Source organism: Diadema setosum, chromosome 14 (genome assembly GCF_964275005.1).
Source record: "Diadema setosum chromosome 14, eeDiaSeto1, whole genome shotgun sequence".
NCBI lineage: Eukaryota > Metazoa > Echinodermata > Echinoidea > Diadematoida > Diadematidae > Diadema > Diadema setosum.
The window spans coordinates 34,469,850-34,485,758 of NC_092698.1; the positions used below are offsets into that span (position 1 = coordinate 34,469,850).

Below are 15,909 nucleotides of genomic sequence, written 5' to 3' on the forward strand. Positions count from 1 at the left end.
TAATGACCTGTGTCTCTAGGGGTCGCCATGTTGAAATATGCAATGTCTGAAGCTTTGTTTCGAGAAACAAATCCATGAATATTGACTGAAAGTAAAAAGAAATAGAAAAGGAGGGGAAGGTAAAAAGCAAAGTTTTTCTTTTTTGTGCTGATTCTAAGCAATCATGCTTGAGACTTCAAAGTTAATTTAAAGTCGGAGGACACAGAGCACATGACAGAATTGCTACCATGGTAACGGTGCCGTTTCTCGTAAAGAGCCATCCCTGGCAGCCTAGCCGGACTGGTCAAGGATTAGATTGTGGCCTACCATGCCTGATAGGACACATCGCAATCGATTCTCTGCATGACTGTGAGTGACGTGAGAGGCAGGGATTTACACAGGGCCTCTCTAGTGAGCCAGGACGTGCTACTGATGGTTGCAGTGATAACCTGTTGAGAATCCTCGGGTCTGTGTCACAATCTGTTTGACTGAAGGCCAAATGTTGCAAGATTCATCAAGGATAGAGTTACGGGGAAAAACGTGCAAACAGTTACTGTTTTACTACATTGGCTGAATTCTTGTTTTTTACCTTGACAAGCCCAACATTTCTTGTTGTCTTTTATCACTCTGCATATGTTTGAAAGTCACCTGTATCACCTTGTATTGTCCATTGAAGTCTGCCAGTTCTTCTACCATCAAAAATATACCTTTCATGATTGACAGCCTCCAGACTCATTTAACTGGAATTACTGCTAAAGTGTCCAGTAGTTAACAAGTAAACAAATCAACAGACAGTTTGTGCTTCAGAACAATCTAACCATTTTGAGGAAGAAGAGTTAAAAAGGGACAACTCACTGAGAAGAGTTTCCCTCGTGATATTGAAAGGGCAAGACCCTTAATTGTTCTCCACTAATTTCCCAAAGATGAGTCAAGCTATGTCTGAGTATACAATAACAACAAAAAGTGTGTGTGTGTATGTGTGTGTCTCTGTGTGTCTGTGTAATTGTGTGGGTGGGGGAGGAGCAGGTAGGGTAGATGGATATTCACACTTAGTTCACATCAGCTGTAGATAAAGCCCCTGGTCTGGGCAGACACATGTCCAGGTGTAATCTCCTCCACTCGGCTCCATCCTGCCGATGAATTATTTCACTGTCTCGTCTCATCTGTCATGGACACATTGCTCCTTCACATCCTTTTCACTCTCTCATTTCTCAACCTTCTTCTTTTCTTCCATGTCCATAGTCCTTTCTTGTATTCCACTTATAATTTCATCAGTTTTTCATTTCCTATCAATGATTCAATTTAATGTTGCTGCTGTCATCTGCTCTTTTCGCCAAGTACTGTATCTGCATCAGACTTTTCCCTCCAAATTACTTCTGACTTTGTTCAATTTTATGCCTCTGAAATGTCTCAAATATACAACCTTTATTTGCATGGACTGACTCATTAAATTATAATTCCTCTTCCTATCCTTTCCCTGTTCTCAATTTTTTCTATTCCTCTTTCTCATATAATTCAGTGTTACTCCTATGATCATCTCTTCTTTATTTGCATTGGCTACTTGTTTGCATCAATCACAAGAGAGTTCAAATCACATCTTACATGTATCTTAATAATAAAGGATATAACCCTAAACAATGCAACAAGATCACAATCACATCAAAAACTACAAATCTCTCCTTGTTCTAACCTTACTCACACAGACAGACAGACAGACACAGACACAGACACACTCACACATATATGTACCCATACTTTCGATGCATCTAAAACTGTTCATTGAGTCCCAATTATTGACAATGTGTCTGCCATCTATTGCCTAAGGCTCTCTCTCTCGCTCTTCTCCATTTTTCTTTGTCTACCATTTTTTTTTTTTTTTTGGGGGGGGGGGGGGTGGGTAAGTTTTTCTTTTTCCACCTATGCCTGCATTTCATTCATTCCATAATCAACTTCTACATAATGGTATATACAACGTTTACCAATGTTTGTTTTGTGGATGGGCGAGGGATAAAAACCAAAGCCCATACAAGTTAATCAAACTCTCACTGCACCAATTAGCCAGGTACATAGGGGAATCGGCATGAGTCAATGTATCACCGCTCTCTTCCGAGACTGATGGGTTTCACAAATTGAGATGAAAAAGATGGGAATTCTCCTTCCAAAAAAAAAAAGAGTGTTTACGCAGTCATGGCAATCTACCTTAGGTTGGTTCAATTGTTGCTGACTCAGAAAGTTAGCATGCTTGTTAGCTGCATTGACTAAGCAAGGTTTGAGAATACAAACTCATCCAATCAGCAATGTATCTCTGGCTACATACGATGAAGGTAAGGTAAGGCGTGAGTGTGCAAGCCTAGCACTTCATTTTCTTACAAATTCACTCAGCCAGCAGAGAAATGCCGTACCGCATCCAGCGAGAAAGAGAAAAAAAGAAAAAAAAAAATCTTGGACTGACTCACAATGTGAAACCTCTTGAATGGAACAATGGGTCAGTGCTTGCGGACCAACCCATTCTCACTTGTGGCTGAGAACGGTTGCCACGGAAACGTGGAAATGGAAAAGAGGTAGCCGGCATGACTCACTTTGTTTCATCTAACGTCATGAACTCCATGGAGCTGTCGCGGTTCTCCTTGTTATCCTTGTTGTTGTTGGGAATGTGGCCGTTGCTGTAGATGCCTGTTGATGTGATGGGGGGTTCCAGCTCGTCCCCTTCCTCCAGGGCGCGGTTGACCTCGTCGAACGTGACAACTGGATGGACAGCGGAGGCGGGATGAGGCAGGAATATGGATGGAGAGGATGAGGGGGAGGGAGATGAGATGGAAGGAAGATGTTATTAATGATTGCAAAGACAGAGATGTTCAAAGGAGAAAAAAAATGAAAAAAGATGAGATGTAACAGGTATCAAAAGAACATGGATACCAAATGAGTAATGGGAGAGGAGAAAGGTGAATGGACAAGCAGAAGTAGATGCATTTAGTAAGTTTATTGCAGGTGGGATAGTCAGAGAGAGATGACAACAACAAAATAAGGAATGGAATGGAAAGAATCGGGAAGAAAAGAACAATAAAGAGACATAAACAACATAAATTGCTACAATATACACATCATTCAATCATCCTAAATACCGTTTACAAAAGACAATTATGAAATACAGCAATGTGGCCGCGCACTGACGTGGTATCATACGAACTTAACAGCAGTAAACACTACATTAATGCTACACTGTACCACCTCCATCAAAGGAGCTCAAGTTCCTACAGGCGATTATGGTAAATGCCTCAGGAGCAGTATGTTTCACACTAGGCACATGAAACGCTATTTACATGAATCGGGTAGTCGCATCGCCATGGCAGACATAACCTGGAGTGTTGTCGATCCTAGCAGTGTGACGTTCCCCCCCTCTCATACTCCTTCCCTCTCCGTCATCATGAATAGATGCGGCCGGCCCGTTCTCCGCTCACTCCTCCCGTTTGACTGCACCTGTGTGACGACCACTGGCGGTTGACAAACACGGCGCGACGCCACCAAGAGCAACGAGACAAGAGAATGCAAGGGCTGTCGCTCACATCCATCCAGTGCCGGCCTTGAATTCAGAGCATGGCGAGTGAGTGCATTTGCAAGATCCCACTGTTCATTTTGCCAACCAATTTTGCGCGTAATGCTCACCCATCTCTCTCTCTCTCTCTCTCTCTCTCTCTCCACTCTCACTCTCTCTCTCCCTCTTTCACTTTCTCTCTCAAAATAGATTGGTATCTGCATCTAGGCTTGCCAAAATGCATGAGTTTTCACATGTTAAGTCCAATTCCATATCTCTTCTCATTCCCTGATCACATTTCAATAAGCCAAAGTTAACACCAAAGTTACTGATGTATGATATGACATCCACTTCATTAAATGATGCATCAGGCTGCTCAGTTCAAGAGATTAACATCAAAATGTCAGGGTGCATCACTCATCCAAACATTAAATGCATTGCATATCATCTTAAGCCCTAAAGCTCAGCCATTTACATATTTCCCCCAGAGAGATAGAATATACCAGCATGAGGTAACAGTTAGGAAACACAATAATTCACTTTAATCAATTAGTTCTGCAGAGTTAGTTTAATTTTTCCACTTTTTTTTTTAATTTGCTCTCTTTTTATCGGACGAAAAGTGAAATATTGATGTATACACAGCATCTTCTTCTTTTTAAAAAAAAAAAAAAAGGAAGGATACATTGTTATGTTGTTTTTTTTTTCTCCCATCACACAACAAACTGCTCTCTTTGGTTCTTCTGTGGAACCCATTTCAACACTCCAAGCTGATACAGCATGGGAATGTATACATCTTTATAATACCCCCCCCCCCCAAAAAAAAAAAAAAAAAGAAGAAGAAGAAAGACTGCTTAATCATGTCCTCATTCATGCAGAGTCAAGTATGGAGAGTGACACACTTGCATCCCTCCCAAGCCAAACCCCACCCCTCCCCCTCTGCTCCCCTCCTCTCCTTCCTCTCCTGTCCGACTCTTGAAGAGGGTACCATTGACGTCTTGTGAGCGGGTTCCTCCTCAGCCCTACTCAAACACTTGACCCTCGGGTCTCCCATGACAAGAATTTGCTTGCAAACTTGCCAGGATATCGATTTCATGATCCACCACGGGGTGTCACACGCCCTCACACTGGGAGCAATCCGTCCCACTTTGACCCCACGGGGTCACATGGTCATCACACAAAGACACAGAGCCGAAAATATGCGGACACTGGCACAATGTGGATACACAGACTGAGGGCTCCACATCCAATTTACACTCGGTTTAACAACAATGCCTGCATAAGTGTTTCCTATCGGAGAATTCTTTCATACAAAGAATGGCAGAATCGAAGTACCAACTGATAATCAAAATCAACATGGTACTGGAGTGCTTTTGCTAGTAATCAAGGATAACATCACCCTAGCACACCTTAATATGGATTGGATGAGATGGTCACTTTCTGATAGTTCTTGCTTTCAATGAAAGCTCATAATATGCTCATGAAGAATTACTCTAGTGATGAAATCTTAACCCGTTGAGGACGGTTTGATTTTGCTACAAGACGCCTTTCCCATAGACGCTTGCCCAATACTTGGGACTCGTCGTCAATAGGTTAATACAGTGTTTAAGTCAGTGGGAACAAGTTTGGTTATCAGGTGAATGACTGTCAAAGGAGTTACTTCATACACTTGCTATTGACAAAACAGAGATATTTTGCATGTTCACTCTTTAATCTCTGAAATCCTACAGCATAGTCATGGTGAAAATCCAACATACCCTATTATGCATTCTGAAGACTACTATAGAGGGTAACTCTGGCAGCCCACCTCAACTGTAGCCTCAGGCTTCTATGTGGTCATGACTGATGCATGCAAATGAAATTCTACCTTCAGGACCACAAAATTGAAAGAAGGTAAAGAAGGAGGGTAAGAGTAACCAATGTATGCAAAACAAATTCCATCTTGCTAACAAACAAAGCCATGAGAGGACTGTAAAAAGGGGGGAAATGCTCATCTCAGCCATAAACATCCACGGATTCTGAACCAATCAACGGCGCGGCGTCTTGACGCGGATCATCTCTGGTGCTCTTCCTCTTGTTCGGCTCCTTGACAACCGCCCTAATGTACCTATCGGCCCCCCAAAAGACATCCATCCTGATCATCATCAACCAACAGAAAAAAGAAAAACCGCGGCTGTCATCTGGCCACTTGCAGGGGGGGGGGGGGGGAGCGCATCGCCGTCTTCTTCGCACCAACCTGTTACAGCGGGTATTAATAAACACCCTGTCGGGCCCGTCTGGCACATGACACCTGTCCAATCAGTGCACTCCAATCTCGTCTTCAGAGAGAATCTCCTCATTCGTTTATCGCCGGATTGGATTCATCCATCTGTCCATAACCTGTCTCCGCATTAAGGAGAGGATCTACCTATTAATGTATTCACATGTCACAGATGCAATCACTTTGGTGTCTTTCTAACATTAAGTAACTACAAATGTGCACCTTTGCCTTAATGATGACATATTCTTTTCAGTTTTCATTGTCATTTATGCCTGAAAATCAAGACTTTGATGTTGATATGTTCTTTATAAGTTAAAAAAAGATGAACTTAAAAAAATAGATACCAACAAAATAAATGGGCCTTAAAAACAATTTCAGCAGGTGGGTAATAACCAATCACTTGTAAGTACTACAATTGCTACTATGGTTGCTGCATATTTGTTTACAAATCCACTACATTTGTAAAATCTCTTCTCAACTATGGATCTTGACATTCAAGTCACTTTCCAATGCATCATAACTACAAAAAGAGACAAGAGAAGGGGGGGGGGAGAGAAAGAACCAAAATGGTGTATTTTTCATTTGTTCTCCTTTGTGACCATGGAGTATCTGCATAATGCACATTAAAAAAAAAAAAACTCGATAGATATGCTTTCAAAATGTTTTAAGCAGCTCAGCAAAATGCTTTCCTGAGACACTGACCACCTACTCATCAAAAGCCTCCAAGCCATGTACAGCATTTAACATAGCAAAGGGAATGCTTTTTTTGTTGTTGTATGTCTGAATTGGGAAATGAAAGAAAAAACTTTAAAGTAGTGTAATACGATTACAGTGTGCTGTTGATTTGGTTCAGGGTAAGAATTGTGTGGATGCAGCTAAAACTTTACCAAATGCCACAGTGTTTTTTAATCATGTACAATTTACTTTTCACAACAGTAGGAAAATTTGATAGCTGTTATCATTATGGTCAAATTCTTCTACTTTGCAGGTAATGTACTTTAAAAAAAAAGACAACAAAATCTTATGAAGTAAAAATGACAGTTTCATGACATTCTCAGCAGTATACTGTATAGGCCAAAATTTTCATACATAGATATTCTTGTGAACTGCTACTTGTCAAACAATTTCGCATGCTGCTAATTTCACAGTTGCAAGAGTTTAATTACCATTACTTCACCTTTCACGAAATATATAAGAATGACTAAAAAGCGACAATACTTGTACATACTACATGCATTTACTCAGTGATTCCCTGTACAAAAACAAGTACTGCAATTGAAGTTCTGTACTAGATGTTGTTATGCCCCAGATATCACTGTGTCATGCCCCATGCTGTGTGCCAGACTTCCAGTAATGATCCAGCACTGGCATAGTTTGATTTTCTCCAATTTTTTTTTTTAAAAGAAATGATATTTTTGCATGTTGTTTTCACACATTTTATGTATGCATGTTATGTTATGTTATTTTTGCAAGTCAAAGGTGAGTTATCAAATTTGCAAAAAAAAAAAAAAAAAAAAAAACTACCATGAAAGTTTCAGCTTGAGTAGTATTAGAACAATGAGCTTTCCTTTTGCTGAGAACAATTAAAACACATCAAGCCAAACATTCTTGAACAATATCAATGGTATGTGACTGTCCTGTCTTCAAACTTAAACTAACTCTTCCTTCCACTTGGGATAAGGACAACTTCAAAAGTGAGATTTTAAAGTGGTGTCTACAAACTGCTGCTACTCTAAGTTTATAATAACTGGCTTCAGCAGCATGCTCAAAGGCAACCCCCCCCCCTCCCCCCCTCCCCCCCCCAAAAAAAAAAAACACCCAACAACCCCAAAACACAATGATAATTTTGAAGAACAGGATGTCCCATGCCTTTCTGCAAAGAACTCTGCCTACTTATAAACTTGTCTGGCACTAAGAATTCATATCTTTACCTCTACAAGAAGTATGCTGCCCAAAAAATAACAACAATCTACACTGAAGTGGTTCCAAGTAGGCTAAATCTCATCTAGCTGCAGACAGAAACCTGATATCATTTTAGGTAACGTTGACATTTACATTGAGGGGCTGCTTTTTGCCTCCTTTCTCCCTTCCCCCGCCATGATAATTGCCCAGCCATGGTAAACACTTGGACGGAAATAACCATGGTGGGTATTGGGAGAATACGGAGAGGGACCAACGAGAAACGCAGAGGGACAGATAACAAGCCATCCACTGCAAACCCTATCTCAAAAACAAGAAGGTAAAAAATGAAAATGAAATATCAAATGTCAAGTATAGTATGAGCACATACTCAGTTTGCCAAATGCAATTATACCTTTGATGGGGGGCAAGGATTAAAAATAGGGAGCATTTCCCATCAACAATCTTAAAACCGTGCCTTCAAGAAAATTGAGATGTTGGTCTTGTTCTTTTTATTCTAAACCACCACTGCTTATCATGTGCTAGATTTACTGGATATCCCATAAAACTCACCAGCCAAGCTCTTAGTATATAATTCACTTTTAACCCCCTTTGAGCAATCACCTCTTTTATGATGCAATTGCAAGACAATGTTCATGAGGATAATTTCTTGCAATCTGATGGATTATAAAGGAAAAGCTGAAGTACAGGCTAAATGGTTTAACCCATTTCTAAAAGCTTTTTAATATCTCAATTGACAGTAAATCAACAAAACAGAAATGCTTGGTTACCTTGGTTATAACATACCCTGTGTGTGTCAAGCATGGCAACAGGCTTTCTAATGAGGTTTAAAGGAGTCACTTAGATCTTCTTTTACATATTATCATGGAGTCTTATACAATGAGTTGTCTACACTGTACATGATTCATATTTAAAAAGTAGAATTCTACTGTTCCATATGGTAGCTAAACCTAGCCTTTTTGTGAATAAGGATTACACTGATTTTCAGTTTTCTCTGGGGACAAAATGGCTGACAATGAATATCAGCATGTAAGATAAAGTAAAAACTACCACCACATACTATAACTACTGCTGGGAGGGTTTCTCATTTGCTTTTATCGTCTTGTTTTGTTTGATTTTACTAGCATTTTGTCTATCTTTGTTGTTCATTGTGGACATAACTAACAGTGCACTAGATGTTTTACAGATACACACACATAAACAGAGACACAATCTCATCCACAGCTCCACAGTAAGGAAAACAGAAAAACTCAAGGGCATTTTGTTCTATCAATTGACGAGCATGCTACCTTGCAAGTACAGTTGTACACACTACCTGCTTGAAAATGTTTCAGTAAGTTCACGGAGAAAGAACCATTCCACTCCATTGCCCTTGATTCCCATAGACAGCTAGGGGAGAGGACATACCCGCAGGGCACACTTTTCGTTCATGAGAGAAAAGTCAACTACCAACCCCCCTTTCTCCCCCCCCCCCCCTTGTCCCTCCCTCACTCCATCTTTTCCCATTCACCCATCTCACATCAACATCAAAACCTTCAGTCACAATGCATTTCCTTGATGGCAGGTAGCTGATTACGAGTAAAAGCTGCATTATATATCTTACAGATGCAGCGTACTGCATGTACGACTACATTCCAAATATATCCTGGCAACAACTATGCGCAGAGTTTACAGATGACAATTAATGCATTCAGAATCTGTGTGATGAATGCTTCAAGGTGAGTGTTTGTGTGTGTCACGGAACAATATTGGTGACAGCATGCTATTTCCTGTCAGGGTTTTAGACACCATTTTTTAACGAATACATAAGAGTCACACTATCATCATTCACTTCCCTTGCTGTACTGGGTTCTCCTGCTGTAGCTTATACATTCGTTATTGACCCAGCAAGAATGCAGATTTCACTTCACAATGAATGCATTTTCCTGTCTAAAATGTTCATTTTCATTGCAACTGGCTTCTGCAAAGATGATATACTGTACACTGACCATCAGGTATTGCTTTGACTCTATCCTCTTGCTATGGCTGTACAGAGCAAGAGATACTTACAATATTCTCAAGTCTACTGGAAAAAAAAAGAATCACTGATGTGTCAATTGTAATTTCATCTGATCCTAACAAAACGCAGGTGCACACATATTTTACAATATTAATTCTATATCAACCAATAATAATTTAACCATTAACTACAATTGCTTTTGCGTGTGCATTTCTTTTTTCCATGAAGTCACATGGCATAAGTCTGTATATTGTTCATCCTATCCTGGCCCTCACACACCTGAACTGGTATTTGAAGAAATCTAATCTATCTATTGGCTGCAGGCTAAATGGTGCATGGAGTAATAATGGCATGTGCATCCCTTAGCCCCTTGCCACAAATCCTCAACCCTTCTTGACTAGGAAAGTGGGGCAAACCCCCTCCTATCTCCCCCTCCCCCACACCCCACATCCTCCTCCACCCAAACCCTCCTTCAATACATCATGAAGAGATCCAATCAGATACCCGGACACACCACCATCATTTTCGCCTAACTGCCCGATAAGACGAAAAGTCAATTTCCGGCTGCAATATCAATCTCATCAAATGGAGTTCACCCTAAGTAGCAGGGCAAAACGCCAGAGTTGAAGGAGGTTGTTGTCTTCGTTGTTTTTCTGGGGGAGAGCTCAAAGGTAAAATCCAAGTCTACCACTCAACATGGAAGGATAAACCTGAACATGCTGATATGCATCAACACATAAGTAGTTTGTTCACCTATATACAAATATATATATATATATATATATATATATATATATATATATATATATATATATATATATATATATATATATATATATGTATGTATTTTTTGAGGGGGGGGGGCTTTTCTGGAAAGGAAAATGAAATATACAGTATAACAGCCACAATGCAGAACATACAGTGTATTTGTGAGGTTTCTACTAACATATTCCACACAGGCTCACAGACAGACAGACAGACAGACACAAAAACACACAAACACACACACACATTTGGAGAAAAGCTTGTTTAGCTTGTTGGATTTTGGAAACTGCACAGAGAAGAAATGTCTAGGAGTCTATGAAACATTACAACATGTTAAAGACAAGCTGGTTGTGAGAGTGATAAAAATGATAGCATCAAGAACAGCAATTACAATGACTGTCAATACTGACCTTTTTTCATAATCATTTATCTTACTGTAAGTATTTCACAGTAAAAAAAAAAAAAATAGGAAAAAAAAAAACCCTCTCAAGTTAATGCAGCCTCAATTGTAACAGTCTTCTACTGCATCAAGTCTGGTTTATAAGCCTACAACTACATGAAGTCAATTCTACCCTTACTGGGAAATTGTCTGGCAAATTGCTTCTAAATATTAGAGGGCCTCAATAAGATGTCAGACAAAAAGCCCAATCATGGATAGCATCTTACAGATTGTCATTTAAATGAGGTAATTACTGTCCTGTCTTATGTTGTACACATGTTCCAGATTTTCCCTGGAAACTCTAGGCGAGTTTTAGAGTGGACAGTCTGCGGCTCCTGAGAGGAGAGGGTGGAGTGGTGGGGGGGGGGGGGGAAGAAGCTAAGAGACACAAGTGGGTTAATATGACTGTGTTGACTACACGGAAGACAACGATGCGACCGAGGCAGACTCAAGAGTCAGATTAACTTTCACGATTGCTCATCTCGAGTACCAGTAGCTAATCAAACAGCATTCTCCACCTACTCGCTATCCCACCCCCAACAATTTGCTCACCTTTGTCTAACAGTCAGCACAGCTATTTTAAGTTGCCACTTTCTGAACACTGTGGACTGCACTTCTCAAAAAAAAAAAAAAAAAAAAAAAAAAACAACCCAAAACCCAAGTACATTATTAGTCTTTCAACAAAAGCTGGCACAATGGGCGTGACGTGCCTCTCTCGTCAAACAGGGATGGCAGGGCAAAGAATCGGTTATTTGCTCAGACTGCAACAAACAGGAGCCCTCGTTTTGGTTTGCAAGCAGACCTGCGATTTGAAAGGATGCGTCCCATTTTTCACTTTCCCTTATCCTCGAGGTGGTGCTGCAGCACAGCACTCTTGAGTGCACAGTGAAACAAACTTGGCCAATGTTTGATCACGTCCATGGACAACTAGTACAGTTTGCCTGATACATAAAGAGAAATGATACAAGAGGAAACACAGTGTGACAGACTGGGACAAAGAGAAACATAGAGTAAAACACATAGAGAAAGAGAGAGATAGAAATGTGCAAACATTTGTTCAGTTACACAGAGAGAAGATCAGATGGATGCAAAAACAGATGGAAGATATAATCAATGACTTATGCTGCTGGTATTTTAAACAATATCCAGAAAACAGTTGGGGTAGAATGAATGGGAAATGTAAAGTAATAAGAAACAAAAACATGAAAAAACATGCAAATAGCTTCAAACCTGGCAAACTGACCATACAAAAGAACAAGACTGGAAAATCAAGACAGCTTGGGAAGCCTTTCCCTGACACAGTGTAATAGAATAGAACAGTAAAGACAGAGAGAGAGAGAGAGAAAAAAAAAAGAGAAATATGAGAACTGGGAGTGAGAGACAGACGCACACCAGATCCAGGAAAAAAAAATCCCTCAAAACATCAATTAATTCCAAATTGCATATATGCAGCCAAGGGTCCCTTTGGCCTGAATGTAAGTGAAGTGTTTTTCCCAGTCGATTCTCTCTGGGCAATACCGCTGCAGATCTGCACATTCTGCCACTTGCAATTCAATTTCAAATGATCCGCTTCGGATGAAAAATGTTTTTCGCACCCCTCTCATACACCAAGGGAGCCTAAACAGGCCTGCCGTGCAACTTCGAACCTGTGGTGATCGATGAGGATGTGTTTGGCAAAAATGCACAGCCAAACTGGCCTTAAAATGTCAAGAACATACTCATATCGACCCGCTGTACACGGAACAGACAATTTGGCCACCTTCTGTTCAGGACTGGTCAGACGCATTCAATTCATATGTAGTCTACATCAGTGATCGATCACTCTCATACATTCACAGTACACCAAATGGAACTGCAACTGTCAAGTAATAACAGAGAAGATCTCAACAGCCTAAAACTCTTTTGTGAAGTGCTGGAAATGCTGATTTTTTTTTTCTCTTTCCTCATAAAGGTCTTTTTTCCAGCACCATTTATGTCAATACTTTTTTCTTAAAATATTAAACGACAGCAAATCAAGAGACTGCATTACTTGTACTAAATTCAAACATGTATGTAGGATGCAATCTACTGTTAATATTGTACAGTTAGTTTTGCTTGATGTTCATCATGCCTATGTTTCATTTGATGGTGGTTACTTGAATCTTTGTATGGAGTCATGCAAACTGGCACAAATTATGGAGACATGAAATTCCAGTGAAAAGTTGGCATTAATTTGCTCCTACCTACAGCAATTATCAGTTACCAGCATCACCAAATCTTTCTCACAGGAAATCAAGGTTGGTTCTACCTGAAGATAACTTGACGACGACAAAGAAATGAAACAAAGAAACAACTGTAATCAACTGTGACAGCTTACACTGCAGTTACTACTGTGTCAGGAAAAAATTCACACTGAAAATTGACTGTCTGAAAGCATGACTTTGCAAGCAGATCAAGAGGATAGAATGCAATTACAGAAGCTTTCTCCATCAGATTATAAACTTTCTCCAGGGGTATCACAACAACGAACATCACATCATCGCTATTGCTACAGCACAGTCCAATCTTGCTTGGAATCTGGCTGATCAGTTGCTCTGAGTTTAACAAAGGCATTCTCAAAAACTTTATCCTTTGGAGTAAAATTCTTCTAAAACTGGATAGTGGGCAGAAAGGACACTGAGACTGCACATAACTGATTTTCATCCACACCTATCAAATTTACAGAACTGAGGCTGACCACACACTGAAAATGAATTTGTTCTGATAACAAAACCATTCACTGGTAGGGGGATTGGGGGAAGCCCCTGGTTTCCCACTTTACACCTCACAACCATCTTGTTTGCCCACAGTGTGCTGTTACCTTCTGGCACCTGCCTTTCCTGTCTTCGTCAATCAATGCACCATAATCACTTCCCAAAATTTGCATCATTCAGCGCCGTATCTCATTTCCTGCAATTTCAGAAGGAAGATTAAAACCGCACCGATTCCACAAGGTGTATGTTTCTTCCCTTTTTTCATCCGACTCTGCGTATATGTACCAGAACATGAGGCAAAGAAAATGGCAGGGACACTGGGGTATGGGGGGGGGGGGGGTGGAGGGATAATGTAGCTTTGCAGTAAGTTTGGGAGAAGTATTCTCATTTCCTGCACTGATTGTTCGCCTCAAAGGAGATAATCTTATGGGAAAACACGAATCCCGAAATAAATGCTTCCCCAATTTCAGTCACGCATCATCCTCAGCGCAAAGCAGGGCAGAGGATAAACATGATTGCTTCCTATTCTATCTACCCCTCTCTTTCTCTCTCCCCCCCCCCCTCCCCGCTCCATCCTCTCTCTTTCTCTGTATCTCTGTCTCTTTTAGACAGAAGATGCAGAGGAACTGAAAAGGGGTGTACGAGGGACAAGCCGATGATGGAAAAAAAGGTTGAGGTAGTGGCTCATACTACCTTGCTAATTGCTGCTTTGTGACCAGTCCATTTCTCCCTGATCTGTCAAATTTGTTCTACCTCTTCCGAGGGGCTAGCACAATGCCTCAACAATGGTTTTTCTTTTTTTCTCTGCATGAAAAATGTCTTGTATTGTTGCGGTTGTGAATTCGGCCTGTGAAACTTGCTTGACAGCAGAATGGAAGATAAACATTGCACGTGGTGCTCTCTTGCGAATACACTCGCAGAAGAATAGGGTTGAGTGTGGGAATGGCCAGGTAACTGCACCTGGCAAAGGGACCAGCACACAAATAGATATGGTGGCAATAAACATTTTTAAAAAAGTTACAACTGATGCCAGCATTATACCTACAATGTACATGGTCGTAATGTGATGCCAATATGCCACAAAAATGTCAAACAGGCATGACTTGTTTTGTCTGCATCTTTTCATACGTGTATTGTTAATGCAATTTGCATAAATACTGATACTGCATGTTGCCTCCCTAAAAGGAGAAGTTGGTAATTGAAATTTGATATCATGATCATATTTTGAATTTGCAATGGATGAAAAGACCTATTTCCTTGAAAATGATGATTTTTTTTTCATTTATTGTGCATAGCACAGTTAGCAGGATATTACACCTATATTAAATCAAAATGTGATGAGAGGGAAACCTGCATGTGTAATGTGCAGTACATGCCAAATACTGCACTTGCCTACACAAACACACACATACACACAAATACATACATACATACATACATATATACATATACAAAAATACATACATGTATACAGTATACATGCAAATATTCATTCCTGATTTTTAATCATGAATATAATGACTTCCTGTACAGCTGTCAAGATATTTTATATGAGAATATGGTTACTGAAAAAAAATGGTTCAGCACAAACTTTCAGAACCATAAAATCTGTTATCAATCAAAGTCTTAAGGAGGGAATTTATGCGTGGGTGCCCCTCTATTCATTCCTCATAAGTTTTCCATTTTTGCTATCTCCCCACCTTCTCTTCACTTGCTCGCTGTTACTGAACATCAACTTTTACATCTAAACATGCTAGAAGAATCAGCAATAACACCGCCTTTTGTTAAGTTTCTGCTCGGAACAAATTGGCTTAGCGGTGTTAAAGAGGAAACAGCCGTGTTTCAAGTGGAGCTGCGAGATGAAACGATCTTGTTTTTCATGCGCAGCACAGTTAGCAGGAAATTGCGCCTAAAAGTAATAACAGGACTGTCTGGCTGTCAGTCTCGTTTCAGTTGGCACCATAACACGCAATGTTATGTCATCCATGAGATACTGTTTTTGTTTTTCAATCTTGGTCCCCGTTATCTCCCCCCCCCCCCACCTCCTTTTCACGCAGCTTCAATATCATCTCTCGCCAAATCTCCACCCTTCCACATCGATCAGGAGCCCCTGGAGGTAAGATTGCTCTGACATTTCTACTTACAGGATTGAAAATAGATTTGATTGCAATTATCGCCAGGTTTACGGTGCACTCCTCTGGCAGCCTTTCTCGATTCCAGGGGCGGGCTGAATCTTACACCGATTATCTTGATGAAATGGTTGTATCTGATCCTGGCCCATTCACA

General features: G+C 40.4%; 1 protein-coding gene across 1 annotated transcript in view; it reads right to left on the bottom strand.

Moving 5' to 3' along the window:
* The window catches only part of LOC140237427 (cilia- and flagella-associated protein 410-like), a 92,553-nt gene that overhangs the window by 20,986 nt on the left and 55,658 nt on the right, over positions 1-15,909 (bottom strand). Inside the window, exon 4 of the mRNA XM_072317350.1 lies at positions 2,559-2,724. Within this exon, the coding sequence (XP_072173451.1) occupies positions 2,559-2,724 (166 nt within the window). The remainder of the gene's footprint in view (positions 1-2,558; positions 2,725-15,909) is intronic.